Source organism: Dermacentor silvarum, chromosome 1 (assembly GCF_013339745.2).
Source record: "Dermacentor silvarum isolate Dsil-2018 chromosome 1, BIME_Dsil_1.4, whole genome shotgun sequence".
Classification (NCBI taxonomy): Eukaryota; Metazoa; Arthropoda; class Arachnida; order Ixodida; family Ixodidae; genus Dermacentor; species Dermacentor silvarum.
In genome coordinates this window covers 91901265-91916642 of record NC_051154.1, presented here as the reverse complement: position 1 = coordinate 91916642, position 15378 = coordinate 91901265, and the positions used below count along the sequence as shown (strand labels likewise).

Here is a 15378-nt window from a genome sequence, read left to right as displayed (position 1 = left end):
GGACTAATCAAGAAACGATGGAGGGGGAGGGTGACAGTGTGATGAACGACGGATATAAAAACCATGATCGCAGTCAAAATTAATCCGGAGCCCTCCACTACGGTGTGCCTCATAATTGGAACTGGTTTTGGCACGTAAAACCCCAGAAAGGAGAATGTTTGTATTTTTAATACTTGGCTAAAGTTAGCTGAAACACCCTGTATAGTGGATTGCTTTGCTAGTACAGTCAAACCTCGTTATAATGAAACAGGATATAAATAAATAATGGATATAACAAAGTAAATGAAATTCTCCTTGAAATCCCCATACTGATTCAAAGTGCAGTACATGATATAATGGATATAACAAAGTACGAATTCTGGCTGCCCCCTGTTGACTTCGTTATAATGAGATTTCACTGTACTTCACTTAAAGCCATACTGCACATGGTTATCACTCGAACTGCATCCTTGGCAGCCTTAGCGTTCCTTTTTTGGGCTTGCCATTGCAGTTGCACCCAAGTGTAAAATCAATTTGGCAGTCTGTGAAAGGAGCAATGGTGTCCATGCTATATTTTCTTCCAAATTATTTTAATGATTAAATGTTGTAACCATGTATGATTTTGTGTGAAACTGATAGGATGAGCCTTTTTATCAGAGAAATGTGGTGCAGTACTACTGTTCTACTTGGCCAGATGTACCTGTGCAAAGCAATTTCTTGTAGGATCGTACTAAAAAACATGAGAGGGGATTAAAGAGGAACGCTGATGTTATGCACCGGCTGTCAGGATATTGTTCTTACTCTCTGTGGTATTGTGTGAATGTTGTACAGCATGTGTTCTTTTGGTATGCTACTGTGCTGATTGCATACATATGTTTAGCATAGGGAAGGAAAAAGGGGATCTTTTAGTGGGGACCAGGAAGTTTCTGTGTACCTTCTTATGTGAGGCATGCATGGCTGATGTGACATTACCCATCTTGTGAGGAACTCCTCCTGCCAGCCTTCAGAGCATTGTGGATGGGACTACATCAGCGCTGGACAGGCAGTTTGTGGCCTTGCCTGGTCTCTGTGTCTTTGACATGGCGGCATTTGATGCAGACGTGCCACTTTCACCTGTGTCGGTGGCGGAGCGGTTCCAGTCTCCAGGCAGTGCAGTGCGTCGCAGGCTATTTGCGCCCAACAGCACAGGAGGTGGTGCTAGCGCCCCCTTACAGCAGAGCCCCCGGGTGGAGTCGGGCGCCACGGGCCAGACGCGCACCGTGTCCATCACGGTGCAGCGTGAGTGCCTCGCATTTTTCTTAAGCCCCTGTCCCCCTGAACCCCACATGTAGCGTGTAGTCAGTGCGCATATGGTACTGTGTGGCCAGGTATCATTGCTATCTTGCAGCACTACGTGTTGGGGACACTGCAGGACTTGACCTGAATGGCAACATACTCAATTAAAACCCATTTTCTACCAAAGCCAGCATCCAGAATTGAACTGCTGGCAGTCAGCTGTTCGATTCTTCAGTTCGTTAGTAGTTTCTTGGTCTTTCACTTGATTGGTCATAAGTGGCAACATATCTGTATTCTTTGGTACTATCTATATGTAGTCATATTCATATGGAACACAACATTCAGCTTGTTTCAAGGCTTTTTGTGTCAATTTCTCCCTGTTACTATAACTGTTCACTACGGTAAAACCTCTTTAATTAGAATTTCACAGGCATAAAAAAAAGACAAAAAAAAAGTTGGAATGAACAAAATGTTGGATTATCAAGAGTATTAAAAAAAAAAATCCTTACTACACCAATCCACCTTTATTTACTGAATAAATGTGGAACCCTTGCTTCTGTTTCGCACAGGCCACAGTAGTAGTAGTAGTAGTAGTAGTAGTAGTAGTAGTAGTAGTAGTAGTAGTAGTAGTAGTACAAAATTTTATTTGTTGTTTTGTAATGAAATCCCAGAGGGTAGAGCCCTCACTCAATCCAGAGCCCCATTTGCTGCTATCTGGCTGGCCCGGTCTATCAGGTATCGCTGGTCATCCATATACCCTTAGGTCATGGTAATCTATTTTCATTCTTGACAGCTTCCGCTGCGTTTGGCATTGCGTGCACATTGCACCGAGTCAAAACAAATTAGTGCTTGCCTTAACCGTTGCGGAATGAAACGTCGCTATTGATGCGATCATGGATGGCGACTATGCAATTCTGAAGGCATGTGGCAAACGCAAATGTAGAATAAAGGTTGTAAAGGTACAATTAGGCACAAAGCATTCTGGCGTTCCTGCCGTTTCCCTACAGTTCCCGCTGGTGACTATGGCGATGTGGACTCCACTGCTTCATTTCGGTTGGACGCTAGTGACGCTTTTCTTTTTTGCACTGCACATTTGCGGCGCTCGCCGTGCTCTGATGGTTGCCCGAATTAACCAGTGTGCAGTCAAATAAATTGGATTAACGATAGTTTGATGCCATTGAATAATGCATATGCCTGCTGGTACAAAAGAACGAGTCCGAGTTATCCGATTTTCCGAATTAACGAGGGTCGAATTAATGAAATCTTGCTGTAAATGTAAAGGTGGCATCATTTGAGTGTCCTTTTCAGTGAGCAAATAAACTTTTTTTTTGACAGTTTAAACACTCTTCTTTGTGTGAGGCTCATAAATCGGAATAATTAGCGGATAGTCACTCATACTCGCCAATATTTTCTCGGGCTATGTACTCACTCACACTCATGTGCACTCACACCCATCGGTGCTCATTCACGTTCCTGCTCACGCCCGTTCATACTAACCAACACTCACTTGTGTTTGTAGTCACTTTTATTCACACTTACTGGCATCTACTCGCGCTTATACCCGCATCATCTCCTATTCATAGAAATGCACTCATTCACTTACTCAGGCCTTCTTGCCCTTGCTGACATTCACTCGCATTCATGTCATGTCCATTCAAAATCATAGTCACTAACTTTCGTTCATACATTAACCGGCATTTATCCTGTCCATACTTACGTCCACTCAAACTCATCGGCACTCACTTGTGTTTATGTATTATTATTCACTGACACCCTTTGTCACTCATGCTCTGACACCTGTGAAATGAGTGCAAAGCGAGTGAGTCAGTGTGCTCGGGAGTAAGTATGCCTACCTATGGTGGGGCTACACTGACAAAACACTGCAGGCCAGCAGTCCCTGCAAAACTACTCGTCTTTATGTTAAATCTCTTTTGTATTGTTGAAGCTCTCTAAAAAGTACTAAAGGTATTAAGGCAATTACAGTATTGAACAAGTAAGCATATTTCCTATTTTTGCCACTTAGGTATGAAGTCAGCAGCGAGGCATTAGAACGCTTGATGAGAATCCAGCACCTCTCAGTTTCACTACGTAAGGGTGCCTCTTGGAAATAAAGTATTGACTGAATGTGCGCAGGAAAAGGTAGTTTTGTGGATGTCCTTCAAGAGGGTTTTATATGTGGTAGCAAATGGGTGGAAACTATGGGTGTGTTGCCATTCAGGCCAGGCAATCTGCTTTTTGCTGTAAAAAAAAAAAAAAAAAAAGAAGTCTTGGTGAACATGTTACTTGTGGCACGCATCTCACAATGCCTTTGTTCTGCCTATGCTAGGGTGCAAAAAACGAGCGCGAGCCCTGAAGCTATAAGCAAGAGCTGACTGACCATTCAGCTAAAGACAGGGAGGGAGCTTTGGGTGCAAGCAAGCTTATGGGAAGCTTCTCTTCACTGTTTGGGCATTAATGCTTTGCTGAGCTTATGCTATGTAGTTGCTGGCAAGTGTGCTTCGTGTTACAGGCTTCATCTTCTTTTAAAGCAATGTTCTGCCATGCAAGTTGTATGTATGTTGCAGTCTGGGTGTTGGTGAAAAGTGAACAAAGTGCTTTGTTGATACTTTAACTTTTATTATTAGTGGAATACAAAATGTGGTACTGTAGCTTGTAGAAAACCAATTCTCTCTTGTTTCTGTTTTACATGCAACTTCTCTACATATTTGGGCATCTACCTAATTGGTTTAACCATAATGTGGCACTGGCCATTGTACTGACATTGTACAGTCACATTCAAACCGTGGTGCCGAGATACGAAAAAGTAAAGAACTAAGCTTTGTTTCAATGACTAGTATTGAATAAATCAATTTTTCGTATGTCTGTGCCGCCATGCCGTCTTTGACCACAGACAGGCACTGTGTTGCAGCTCATATTGAACCCGACTGTACATAGCAGCCAATAGGATGTGACCTTGCTTAGCCTCTGTGCCTTTCCCTTCCTTTTCTTTTTGTATGTGATCATAAATTTTTGTTTCAAATGCACATACATTCGTTGTTTCCTGTATGTCTCATCCACAGTAGCACCACATTGCTTCAAATTCTATTGGATAGCAAAATGTACTTGAATTCAGCATATTGTTTAGTAATGCAAAAAGAAGCTAACTTGGGAAAAGAAGTGAAATTAATTTGCATAGGCATGTGCTCACTTCAATCTACCTGCTGCATGGTTGCATTACGCACTCGTCATTGTGGTATCACAACTTTAAAATTTTGAAAAACTTTTTGCATTTTGAGAAATCCTCCATAGAGAGCATCCATTCATCGTATGTATTGTAACAGTGCAAAAGCAACATGGACAAAAGGAAGAAAAACACGAGAACACAGTATAATGGAAAGCTGGGTGAATTCGTGTGTATATTTATTTATTTAAGCTACGCAAATGAAGGTTAAAACACCCGCATGTGTGTCTTCTTCCCATTAGTCTGTGCGCAGCTTGAAAAATGAGCTGCATGGCCAGTCAGGAGATATGGCCTTCAAAGTCACCGCCGTCTGCACCTGTTGCGATAGAGGGCCAGATGCTCACTTAACCCTTTAAGTGCCAGAAAAAAAAATCCCAGAACGCATTCACAAAAATGGCTTTTTCTTTTTGCACATCTGGATAGAAAATTTTTTGCAGATTCGGAATATAGCATGGGGAGTAGTGATTCCACAACTTTTGTCTGAAAATATGAAATAACAAGAACTTTGTCAACTGCTGCGCTGTATCAAAACTTTCATTGTAGTCAGTGGTATCAGAGTCACTGGATGTGTAATATATCACTGAAAACACTGCCATCACTGACAATGCTTTCATGCAGAAGCAAATCATCTTCGATGCTTGACGACTTAGTCAAATGAAAGCTACGCTTTCGCGACGAGCGCGGCAACACATGAGTGCATGCCGCCATTTTAAATATCTCTACAGGACTGTAGCCCCCCAGCAGGGCCAAAAAGGGAACTCCAGAATGTCAAAATGGATTGGATGAGCCTGGCCCATTACCGGCACTTAGAAAGAGCACCCAAACACATAAACGAGACAGACTGCCGAGTAAGACTCATTCATGGCACTTAAAGGGTTAAATGGACACTAAAAGAAAAATAAGTAGATCTGTATAAGTGCAATACCATAAAAGCCATTCTTACTGTGATAAAAGGCTTGGTAAGCCAAAAAATGTGCAAAAACAAAAGATGGGTGGCAACACCAGAAGTTTCCGCTGTCTGGGCCTAATTAAATACCATCTGCCACGAAATTTTACTTTTTATACTGCTGAGGCAATCTTAATTGTCTAATTTTGTTATTAGCACCCTTTAAATATAACACCTAAGCAGACGACTCGTGCACCTGGTGGTTAAGGCATGATGTGCTATAAAGATGGCTACTGTTTCTCTTCTTTGTCTTATGCAGGCTCCATAAGCACATTTCATTTAAACCCTTATTGTCACACATTTTATTATTGCATTCCCTGTATTATAATTGAGCATTGCCAGGACATTTTGCCATTAGATGTGTGTGTGTGTGCTTGTTTATCCCTTTTCTTTTATGATTGGTTTCTAGCTTAATGTGGACTGAACACTTGCCAATTCCTTGTGATTGTATGTCTTTTAAATTCCTTTCAATTCTTTAAAATGTCTATTCTTGAAATGTGCCATGACATTTGGCCAGTCGCCAGTACTACATGAATAAAATTGCAGCTTCATTTGTCATTAATTAACAGTTGAGATTAGCTTGAGCCGCTCAAGTCCTGTGCATAAGTTTCATGTTCTAAGCACTCATTTGAAATCCTGGTTGTCTAAACAGTGTACAATGCTCTGTCATTTAAGCTTATGCTCTGTGCATTATTTATTGTGATTGTTTGGAAGCGGTTTAAATTAACATACTGACAGGCATTTTATTTTAGCAACTAGATTGAAATTCATGTTGCTTTGACCAGCATGTTTAGTTTTTGCACTGCCAGGGTACCGTGTCTAGTGGACTGCGAAGTGGTGGAGAAGGAATTGCTGTAATTTCAAACACCTGGAAAACTGTGGAATTGTTAGGAAAACTGGCGAAAAATGAACCATGTCAAGGAAAATGACAACATACAAAAATTTCAGTCCACTTTAATTCTAGTGGGATGGATGGGGGCCACAAATGGATGGGGGCCACAAAAACTGTTTTGCTTATCACATTTCTGCCACAAACAGCATTCACCAGGAAAGCACGAGTTGGAAAGAACTGGCCATGGTTTTATATGACAGCCTTGCTTTTTTTCTTTTTCTTTTTCTTTTTTTTTTTCTTTTTTGTTGAGCACTAATTGAAAAATTTGATGTACTTGAAAGCATTTTAACGTTTGCCACTTTTGTCACAGATATTTTGCTCAATTACAGTAGTTTGGAAATTTGTGGTACAGGCTGACTGCAGATTCGACATCGTGAGGTTAAAATTGACCACTTGTAAAATGCAATTGCACATGCTCCAAGACTGGCCTGAAATGTACGCAACAAGTGCTATATCCTTGGTTGGAAAGCCAACAGTCTGCACAGGCACGCCTCGTACAGGGTCTGCATGACACATGCAAACTGTTCCAGGTTTGATTGTAAATGAACTTTTCAACTAACTAAATCTGCCTAGGTGTAAAAGCTGCTTGGAATGTGCTGTTTGCTGCAGTTCTGATGTCACAGTTTACAAGGCTAGATGTGCAGGAAGCCATATGATGATGGTCCCATCACGGCTTCATGAAAGGTTCAGCTTTTAGTTGAAAAAGAGCGAGTGAGTGTAAAAAAAAAGTTAGCATATCAGGAAAAATATCAGCAGGTGGGAAGGCAAGGGGTGAGCTCAGTGTTACCACTAACTATTGTGGAAAGGCAACTCTAGCTTTTGGTTTTCCTCTGTGAAACTCAAGCCTGAGCAAAGAGTTCTGTTGATTACTGTCGTGAAGTGGGCAAAACTATGAAGGCTGAATTATATTGCAAGGTTTGCAGTTTCTCATGCATATTAAGGAACATTTTGTATTCAATCGTGCTTTTATTGTACCCATGTATGAAATCCTTGCTTGGTAACAGATGAAAAACAGCCAGTGGCAGTTGTCGCAATAAGACGCTTGCTTTTGTTTTTCAGTGCATGTCGGTTTGCTTTTGAGCTGGCTTTTTTTCCCGCTACTAATAATTTTGTGTGCATATTTAACCTCACAAAGGCCAAACACCGTTCCACTTCAAAGAAATTTAAAGCAAATTCTTCATATTTATTTCTGGCCATGTTTTGTATTGCCATTCATACAAAAAAAATTGACTGATAATTACTGTGATAATTAATTAGTATTAGGTTTTCTTAACTATATGCAACTGAAGGCACCCTCCAGCATTTCAAAAACAATTATGGGATTTGTGTTTGTTTACAATGATGATACATTGGACTTTGTGGGGTTATCGAACACATTTGGGATTACATATTTGTGGGGTTCTGTAAAAGTAGCTAATTGGAACATTCACTGTACTTGAATAGTTTTCAATTCAGCATGCACTTAAAGATCGCAATGTTTTTATTTCACTGTACTCACTCAATAAATGCACTATACTTGGGGGCAACTTTTAGAAGCATTAAAACATGGAGCCTATTTCTGAGAAAATTAGAGGTAGCTTATGCATTGCAAAGGGATTTTACATCTACAGTTTTAAATAACATTGTGATCATTAACTGTTAATGGCTTGCAATTGCAGCAGTTATATGTGAATAGAGTTAGTTTCTGGTCCCTGGAGATTTTCTGACCTATAGTCGTATTGCACTACCATGTTTGAATCACATATGTGATGTGATATTGTTGAGTTATATTTTTTTACACGTCTTTTTTCTCAACGTGTGAACACCTAAGACAGAAGGATTTGAAAAAAATACTGGAGTAGTTAGAAAAAATGTATTACAAGAAACGTAACTAATGCTCATTAGTGTAAACCAATGCGACTTTGTATGGTCATTTGATTGCATGGCATTCTTTACTTTTGTTATTGTCACCATTGGCATCATGCAAATTTTATGGCATTCCACTTGTTCCTCATTTGTAAGCTGTCAAGCATAATCCACATTTGGTTGTAAACAGCGTCAGGTGTGTTGAAACACATTGATTGCTCCCTCTGACCTTTCTGTCTGCCTGCCTGTCTTTTGTCAAAAAAGTTATATATGTTAGCTTGATAATTGATGCTTATTTTCTTTATTTTTTCATATATTCAATTTTAAAACTTATTCACATACCCCTTACTTTTACAATTACGTTACATCTTGGTGTAGTGCAATAATATTCTAGCTATTACCGTCCTGCACAGCGATACTGCAATGCCACTTTATTTATTTACAATATTACAACTGTTGTACATATAGTATAATGACATCAGCACATGTCTTTTGAAAACAGTGCATTTTGCGTTTAAGGTGAGGTTTATCCTTCATGCAAATGCATTTTTAGATGCACCATTCTTTGGTAACAAGAGTCAAGTACAACACTGCTGCTGTGCAATTTTGTAAAGGACGTGCTTTTTACCCCTCCTTACCCCTTCCATAATTTGAAGTCAGAATGCCTTGTTTTTAGATTGCTTGAGGATACATTTCAATTCCAAGTAAAATGTGGTCCTATTTTTATGATTTCCCTCAGCGTAATTGAATCACTAAAGTAATGCGTGGTGTTGTGCTTTAAGCAATCATTTTTGAATGTTACTGCCTAGTAGTGAAGGCACAGAAAAGAGATTTCAGTGTCTATACTATGAAAATTTTGAGGTTGCTTAGTGTATACACGATTTGGATGCAAGTGACATGCCAGAAAACACCTCTCAAAATAAGATCATTGCTGTGTGATAAGTGTGACAGTCATTTTGTCCTACATCAATACATATACAGCTGCGCCTATTTTTAGCAACACCACTTAACACAAACTCTCGCATAGTAAAAGCAGGTTTTGATCATTGAACAGATTTTTCAAGAAGTCTGTGAAGTACCATCAGCCTTGTCACCAGTTAGGTTGGAATGAACTGAATGAACCTTGGTGCAGCACTGTCACAACTACTCAATGTGGAGTACAAAATGTGCAGAGAAAGTTCTGCTAGCTTACACATTCAAAATCTGGCAGGAGAGCATGTGCTGTGCACAGGGAGGCACTAACTTGGGATTACCAACTTTCGAGAATATACTACTAACATGATACACCTCCCTCTAAACTCCCTCGTAGCACTCTCACCTTCGACTCCGTGCGCACATCTCCGCGCGCGCCCGCCGCCGTGCTGGCGCCAGCTTATTTTAGCCGCTCCCTGAAGTTTCGTTTTCTGCCGTTATCGGTAAGCGAGCGTTTGCGGGCGTGAGCAGTTTCGTTGGCCCGACTGCGCGTCCGCCGCTGCTTCCCTCTGCGCTGCGGCAGTGCAAGGTCAACATGTGACTAGAAAATAGAGAAGGGTTCACTGCCATTTTATCCGCGTGGCTGAGACGTCGGCACTAGTGTGTGCTAGAATACGGTTGTCTAGAACACTCTAGTCGGCACGTACACGCTTGTTCCGGCGCGATGCAGAAACGGCGACCTTGCAATTTGAGAGAGGGTGAAATTTCCGCCGCGGGTTCTTTTTTATTTTTTTTCCCTGTTCCTTCGCGCGCGGCATTGAGGGGTCTCTCCTGAGCTTTTGCTCTACGGCGGTGTCGGAGCAATGCCGGTCGGAGGCGCCGCCGCGTGATTTGGCGCGCTGCTAAAAGCATTGTCGGTGCGCGGTATGTTCGAAATAAGCGTGTTCGAATTAACGAGATTCGACTGTAGCTAAATTAAAGAGTGAGAGATGAACTCACTCAGGCAAATGTACGTAAAAAGCATTTACTTCTTGAAGAAAAAGTCTCTAATGTCCTTCTATCTCGGTAGACAATCCTATCTCGGTAGACATAGCTCGCTGCGACTAGGTAAAATGGCGCAAACACAAAGAACGCGGCCCGAAGCACAGCAGCCACTCCGTCCGATGGGCGGCCGCCGAAAAGGAGGAAAAGTACAAAAGCGCCACCGCTGCCCAGTCGCGGAGTCCGCGCTGTCCGGCGCCGCGTCCGCACCAAAAGATAACGGGAGAAAGCGCGTGACTGCGCGCTGTTCTCTTTCGCGGCCGTCAGTGGGGCGGCGTTTATTCGTATCACCCGACGCAGGCCGAAAATCGATTCGTAACAACCGTTCTCTAGCACGTTGCAAAGTAATGGGGCTCGGCCGGGACCACAGAAAAATTCGTATCAACCGGAAATTCGTATTAGCCGTGATCGTATTATCGAGCTTTTACTGTACTAACATGAATACAAGAATACTGACAAAGTTAGTATTCCTAAAGCGTACTAACTTTCGAGGTTACTTGAGTGCTTAATACTTTGCCAGTCAGGGAATGCATAGAGACTGCATGGCCACCGTCATCTATATCTATAAACCCATATCCACCTGCATAGAGCGTCCCCAGCATCTTCCGTCCTCGATTTGCCTCACTGCATACAGATGGCGCAGCAGTTGCGAATCTCACCGCTATACGAGGTGTGTTCAAAAAGAAACTGAACTTTTGCTATAACAACTTTACTGCTAATGGTACAACATTTAAAGTGCTGTCCCCCTTTAAAGTAGTCCCCTCTACTGGCAATGCACTCTTCCCATCTTTTCTTCCATTTTTGGAAAGCCTCCTGGAACGCACTTTCTGGAATGGCGCGCAGGTCTCTTCTCGCATTGTCTTGGATTTCCTCTATGGTTTCGAAACGACGTCCTTTCAAGGTGGTTTTCAGCTTGGGGAATAGAAAAAAGTCTGCTCGGGGCTAGGTCTGGAGAATATGGTGGGTGGGGCACAACAGGAGTGTGGTGTTTCGCTAAGTAGCTGTGGACAAGGAGTGACGCGTGAGCTGGGGCATTGTCATGATGCAACATCCAAGCCTGATTTTCCCATAATTCAGGCCTCTTACTGTGCACAGAATCTCTCAAACATGCTAGGATTCCCTGGTAAACTTCTTTGTTTACCGTCTGACCATGTGGCACAAATTCCTGATGGACAATGCCTTTGTAGTCAAAAAAGACAACCAACATCACCTTCATTTTTGACTGACTCATGCGTGCTTTTTTTTGGATGAGGAGAATCTTTGGCCACCCACTGCGATGACTGCACTTTCGTTTCAACATCATAGTCATAAACCCATGTCTCGTCGCCTGTTATGATGTTCTTAGGAAAGTTTTCATCATTGGCAGCGGCAAGCAGTTCCTGGCTGATTTCAACACAGGTCTGCTTCTGTTCGTCAGTCAACAAATGCGGCATGAATTTTGCACTGACATGACGCATCCCAAGTTTGTCACTCAAAATTTCATGAAATGATCCTACGCTGATACCCACTTCGTCAGCGACTTCTCGAACAGTTAAACGACGATTTCCACGAATCACAGTTTGAACTCTCTCGACGTGGTCATCTGTAGATGTGGAAGGTCGTCCAGGCTTGGGATCGTCACTGACCGACATTCTTCCGTCTTCAAAGCTTGAACCAATCATAGCACTGCGTGTGACTCATACAGTCCTCCCCGTATGCTTGGCTAAGCAACTGAAATGTCTCTGTGAAAGTTTTCCCAAGTTTGTAGCAGAACTTCACACACCTGCTGTTCTTCCAATTCCTTCATTGTCACTTTGGCACCAGTCTGAAGAACAGCTTGTTCATGTGCTCACTTCAGCGGCTGTAGCTCGCCAACTGACGGTCAGAGCGAAATGCGGCAAATGGCACTTTGTTGTCTAAACCTGCCGCTACATTCGCTCAGTAGCCGCAGCGCGCTCCCTCTGCCGGTTGGCACGCTATTTCAAAAGTTCGGTTTCTTTTTGAACACACCTCGTACATCAGGTGTAGGTGGCCTTCTGAATAACCCCTTCTGAAATAAGATCCTGGTTTTGCCATTTCAGATAGATCATTGTGAAAACTGAAGGCATGCCATGTAACCACTATGTTGCATTGTGTTATGTAGGTTCTTTTGGGTGTTTTCTTTGGTGTTTTTGTTCAGTAATAATAGTTATGAAGCTTTGCCCTTGAACATTTAACATGCCCCTCTCTGATACCAGTATGAACAAGTGCTAGCTTGCTATAAGTATTTCCTGGCCTGTGTGAATCTACTGTTGTCCCCAAGTATAGTTATTTAGCCATTAAGTGGAACACATTTCTGTGCAATAGTACTTAAAAACAGTGGTGTTTTCATGTTGACTGAGTTGCAAGCCTGGTTATTTCTGTACTTAGTTTATTCCATCAAAATGCTTCTTGAATTTTGAGGGATGACATTTTTTAAGGTGATGTTTCAATTTTCTTTCCTTTCTAGCTGTTCAAGCTGGCTGCACCACTCGTTACGTTACTGTAGATAGCAAGAGTGCTGCAGCACCAACGGCAGATGGCACAAGGCCCAACATTGTTACGGTGACCTCAGCACCTGAAGTCCCCAAAGAAAAGCCACTTCGTTCTGGCTCTTTGGCACTATTCTTCCGAAAGGTGAATATCACTGATTTGATAGCTGAAATAGATTGTATGTGCACTTCATTTTTTTATACTTTACTGGTTTTTTTTTTCTCTGGCGTAGCATTTAGGTATGCCATTTTATGTTTGGACATCATATATACAGCTAAACTTCATTATAACGAAGTTGCATTATACTTAGGAACGCGTGTGTAGGGTCATAGCGTGTGTGTGTGTGTGCGTGTGCACGTCAGAGCTGTCTGGTACCACGAGACTGTCGCATCAGGTTTTGGTGACGTGAATAGTCCTCTTTTTCACGACCTAAGTTGCGCTGCACTTCGCACTTGCTTATGCTAATTTCTAATGTTGTATAAAACTATGTTGTCGTTTGAGGAAGACGTTAGCAAAACATTTATGTGAAGATTTAATCTGTTTTGCTAGCACATTTAAACTAAAGAATGGATCATTGATGAGATTTTCTTTCTCAAAGACATTTAACTCCTTCCTTGACCAGGTGTACCACTTGGCAGGCGTGCGATTTCAAGACCTCTGTGCAAGGCTGGGAATCCTGCAGAAAGACATTCAGCTCAAAATATGGACATGCTTTGAGCATTCTATAGTCTGCCACATTGATCTCATGAGGGACCGACACTTGGACCAGCTCATCTTGTGTGCAGTTTATGTCATCACTAAAGTAAGGCTGCGTTTGAACTTGTTAGCTCTCTTTCTCTCTTTTTGCTCTCTCTGGTGCATTATGTCATTTCACATATTGTTGCTCACCCAGTGGCGCACCGACGGGGGGGGATTCAGGGGTTGGAACCCCCCCCTGAGGCCGACTTAACCCCCGCTTTTGTTTAACCCCTTTTCTTTCCTTACGCATTTGAGTACTGCAACTAAGATGTAAAACGCGCAATCGCCTGCACAGTCGCAAAAAGCGCATTTTTTGACAATTTCCCGTGAAGAAATCGAAATTAGTGCTGTTTAGATGGTATTGGCAAACTGTCAACCCCCCCCTGGCAGAGATCCTGGGTGCGCTACTGTGCTCACCTATGATAATTTATTAGAACAAGCATCTGAAACTTGTGTCAGGCTTTGGGTTGGACACAATCCATTTTTCAGTAACCCCTGTTGTTCGCTGAGTTGAGCACTGTGGCATGTCTAGAGTGATGGAACCAGCAAGTTGCCCAAGGCTTGATGCAACTTGAGAAAGTGAGGGTAGCGAGGCACTACCTTAGAGGTGTCACATGGACCACGTGTGTGAGATTACTGATATAGATTTAACCAGAGAGTATGTTCAATAAAACTAAATGTTTTTTGTGAACTTCGAATAGTGAACATGTGCTTAAATTGCAGCACTTTGCATACGTATTAGTACTACCTTCGTACACGTATTATTACTACCTACCGACTGCCCAGCCTCGCACACAAGCAATGTTGCTTATGCGGGCTGGATATGTAACTGTGACGTATGCATGTAATAAAGATTTTATTATTGCTATCATCATTAGTGGTAGTAGTAGTAGTAGTAGTAGTATTACTGTTATGTATTTGGCAAAGTGCAAAAGGCCTTGTTTTTGGGGTCATGCAAGAACCTTTTAGGATGTGGAATTGCTCTCTCTCCTACATTCAGATAAAGATGCCGTGGTGGGTAGGGCATTCGAGGCTCCATCTGTTGCCAAAGTATAAACTGCAAGGAGAGTGGAGAATTAAATGCTCCTTGAATTTATCCCAGTCATGGTTTCCACTTACTGACCTAAAGAACAATAGAAGCGGGCTTGAGTCCTTGCCTTTTCGTTATCTTTATATATTTTAGGATTATTGTGAAATAAACACATCAGCACAGTAACTAAAAGCAATAAACACAAAAATTGATTTTGTCTTTCAGTCAATAAATTTTGATGCGAATAATTATTGGTGAACGCTCCCTGAATTTTTGTAGCTTGGAAATCCTTCATTAATGAAACATTTAATAGCAGCATGCTGATATGTGACATTGTGAATGGATAATTTGTATTATGACTAATTTGTCTGTATTACTAAAGGCCTGTTTATCACTGAATTATACCCGCCGTGGTTGCTTAGTGGCTATAGTGTTGCGCTGCTAAACACGCGGTCGCGGGAATCAAATCCCAGCTACGGCGGCCGCGTTACGATGGGGGCAAAATGCAATAACACCCGTGTACTTAGGTTTAGGTGCACGTTAAAGAATTCCAGGTGGTCAAAATTAATCTGGAGTCCCTCACTACGGTGTGCCTCATAATCAGATCGTGGTTTTGGCACGTAGAACCCCATAAATAATTCAATTATCACTGAATTGCAGCCAGGGATAACACAACAGATGGGGCTGCTTACCACCAAGCACACTATCTCAAGTTATTTCAGATAGGCATGGAAAAAATTGTTGCCCTTTACTTTTGGCATTTACCTGCAGTAGCCGTGTGGCTATGGCGTTGTGCTGCTGAGCTCAAACTCGTGGATTCAATCCTGGCTGCGGTGGCGGCATTTTTAATGAGGGCGTAATGCAAAAACGCTCGTGTACCTAGTTTTACTTGCACATGAAAGAACCCCAGGTGGTCAAAATTACTGCATTTACTTGAAAATAGGTTGGGCACAAATATAGGGTCAACCCCTATATATTGAACTCGCCGAGAAATAATAAAAATGATTCGA

The 15378-nt window shown here is 42.0% G+C and overlaps 1 protein-coding gene across 2 annotated transcripts in view; it reads left to right on the top strand.

Annotated features, from left to right (window-relative positions):
* LOC119432268 (retinoblastoma-like protein 1) overlaps nt 1-15378 on the top strand; it is an 80249-nt gene that overhangs the window by 38929 nt on the left and 25942 nt on the right. The window contains exons 16-18 of one of the 2 annotated variants that reach the window (XM_037699491.2): nt 1078-1257; nt 12578-12744; nt 13223-13402. In XM_037699491.2, the coding sequence (XP_037555419.1) occupies nt 1078-1257; nt 12578-12744; nt 13223-13402 (527 nt within the window). The remainder of the gene's footprint in view (nt 1-1077; nt 1258-12577; nt 12745-13222; nt 13403-15378) is intronic. The other variant, XM_037699492.2, reaches the window with a different exon arrangement.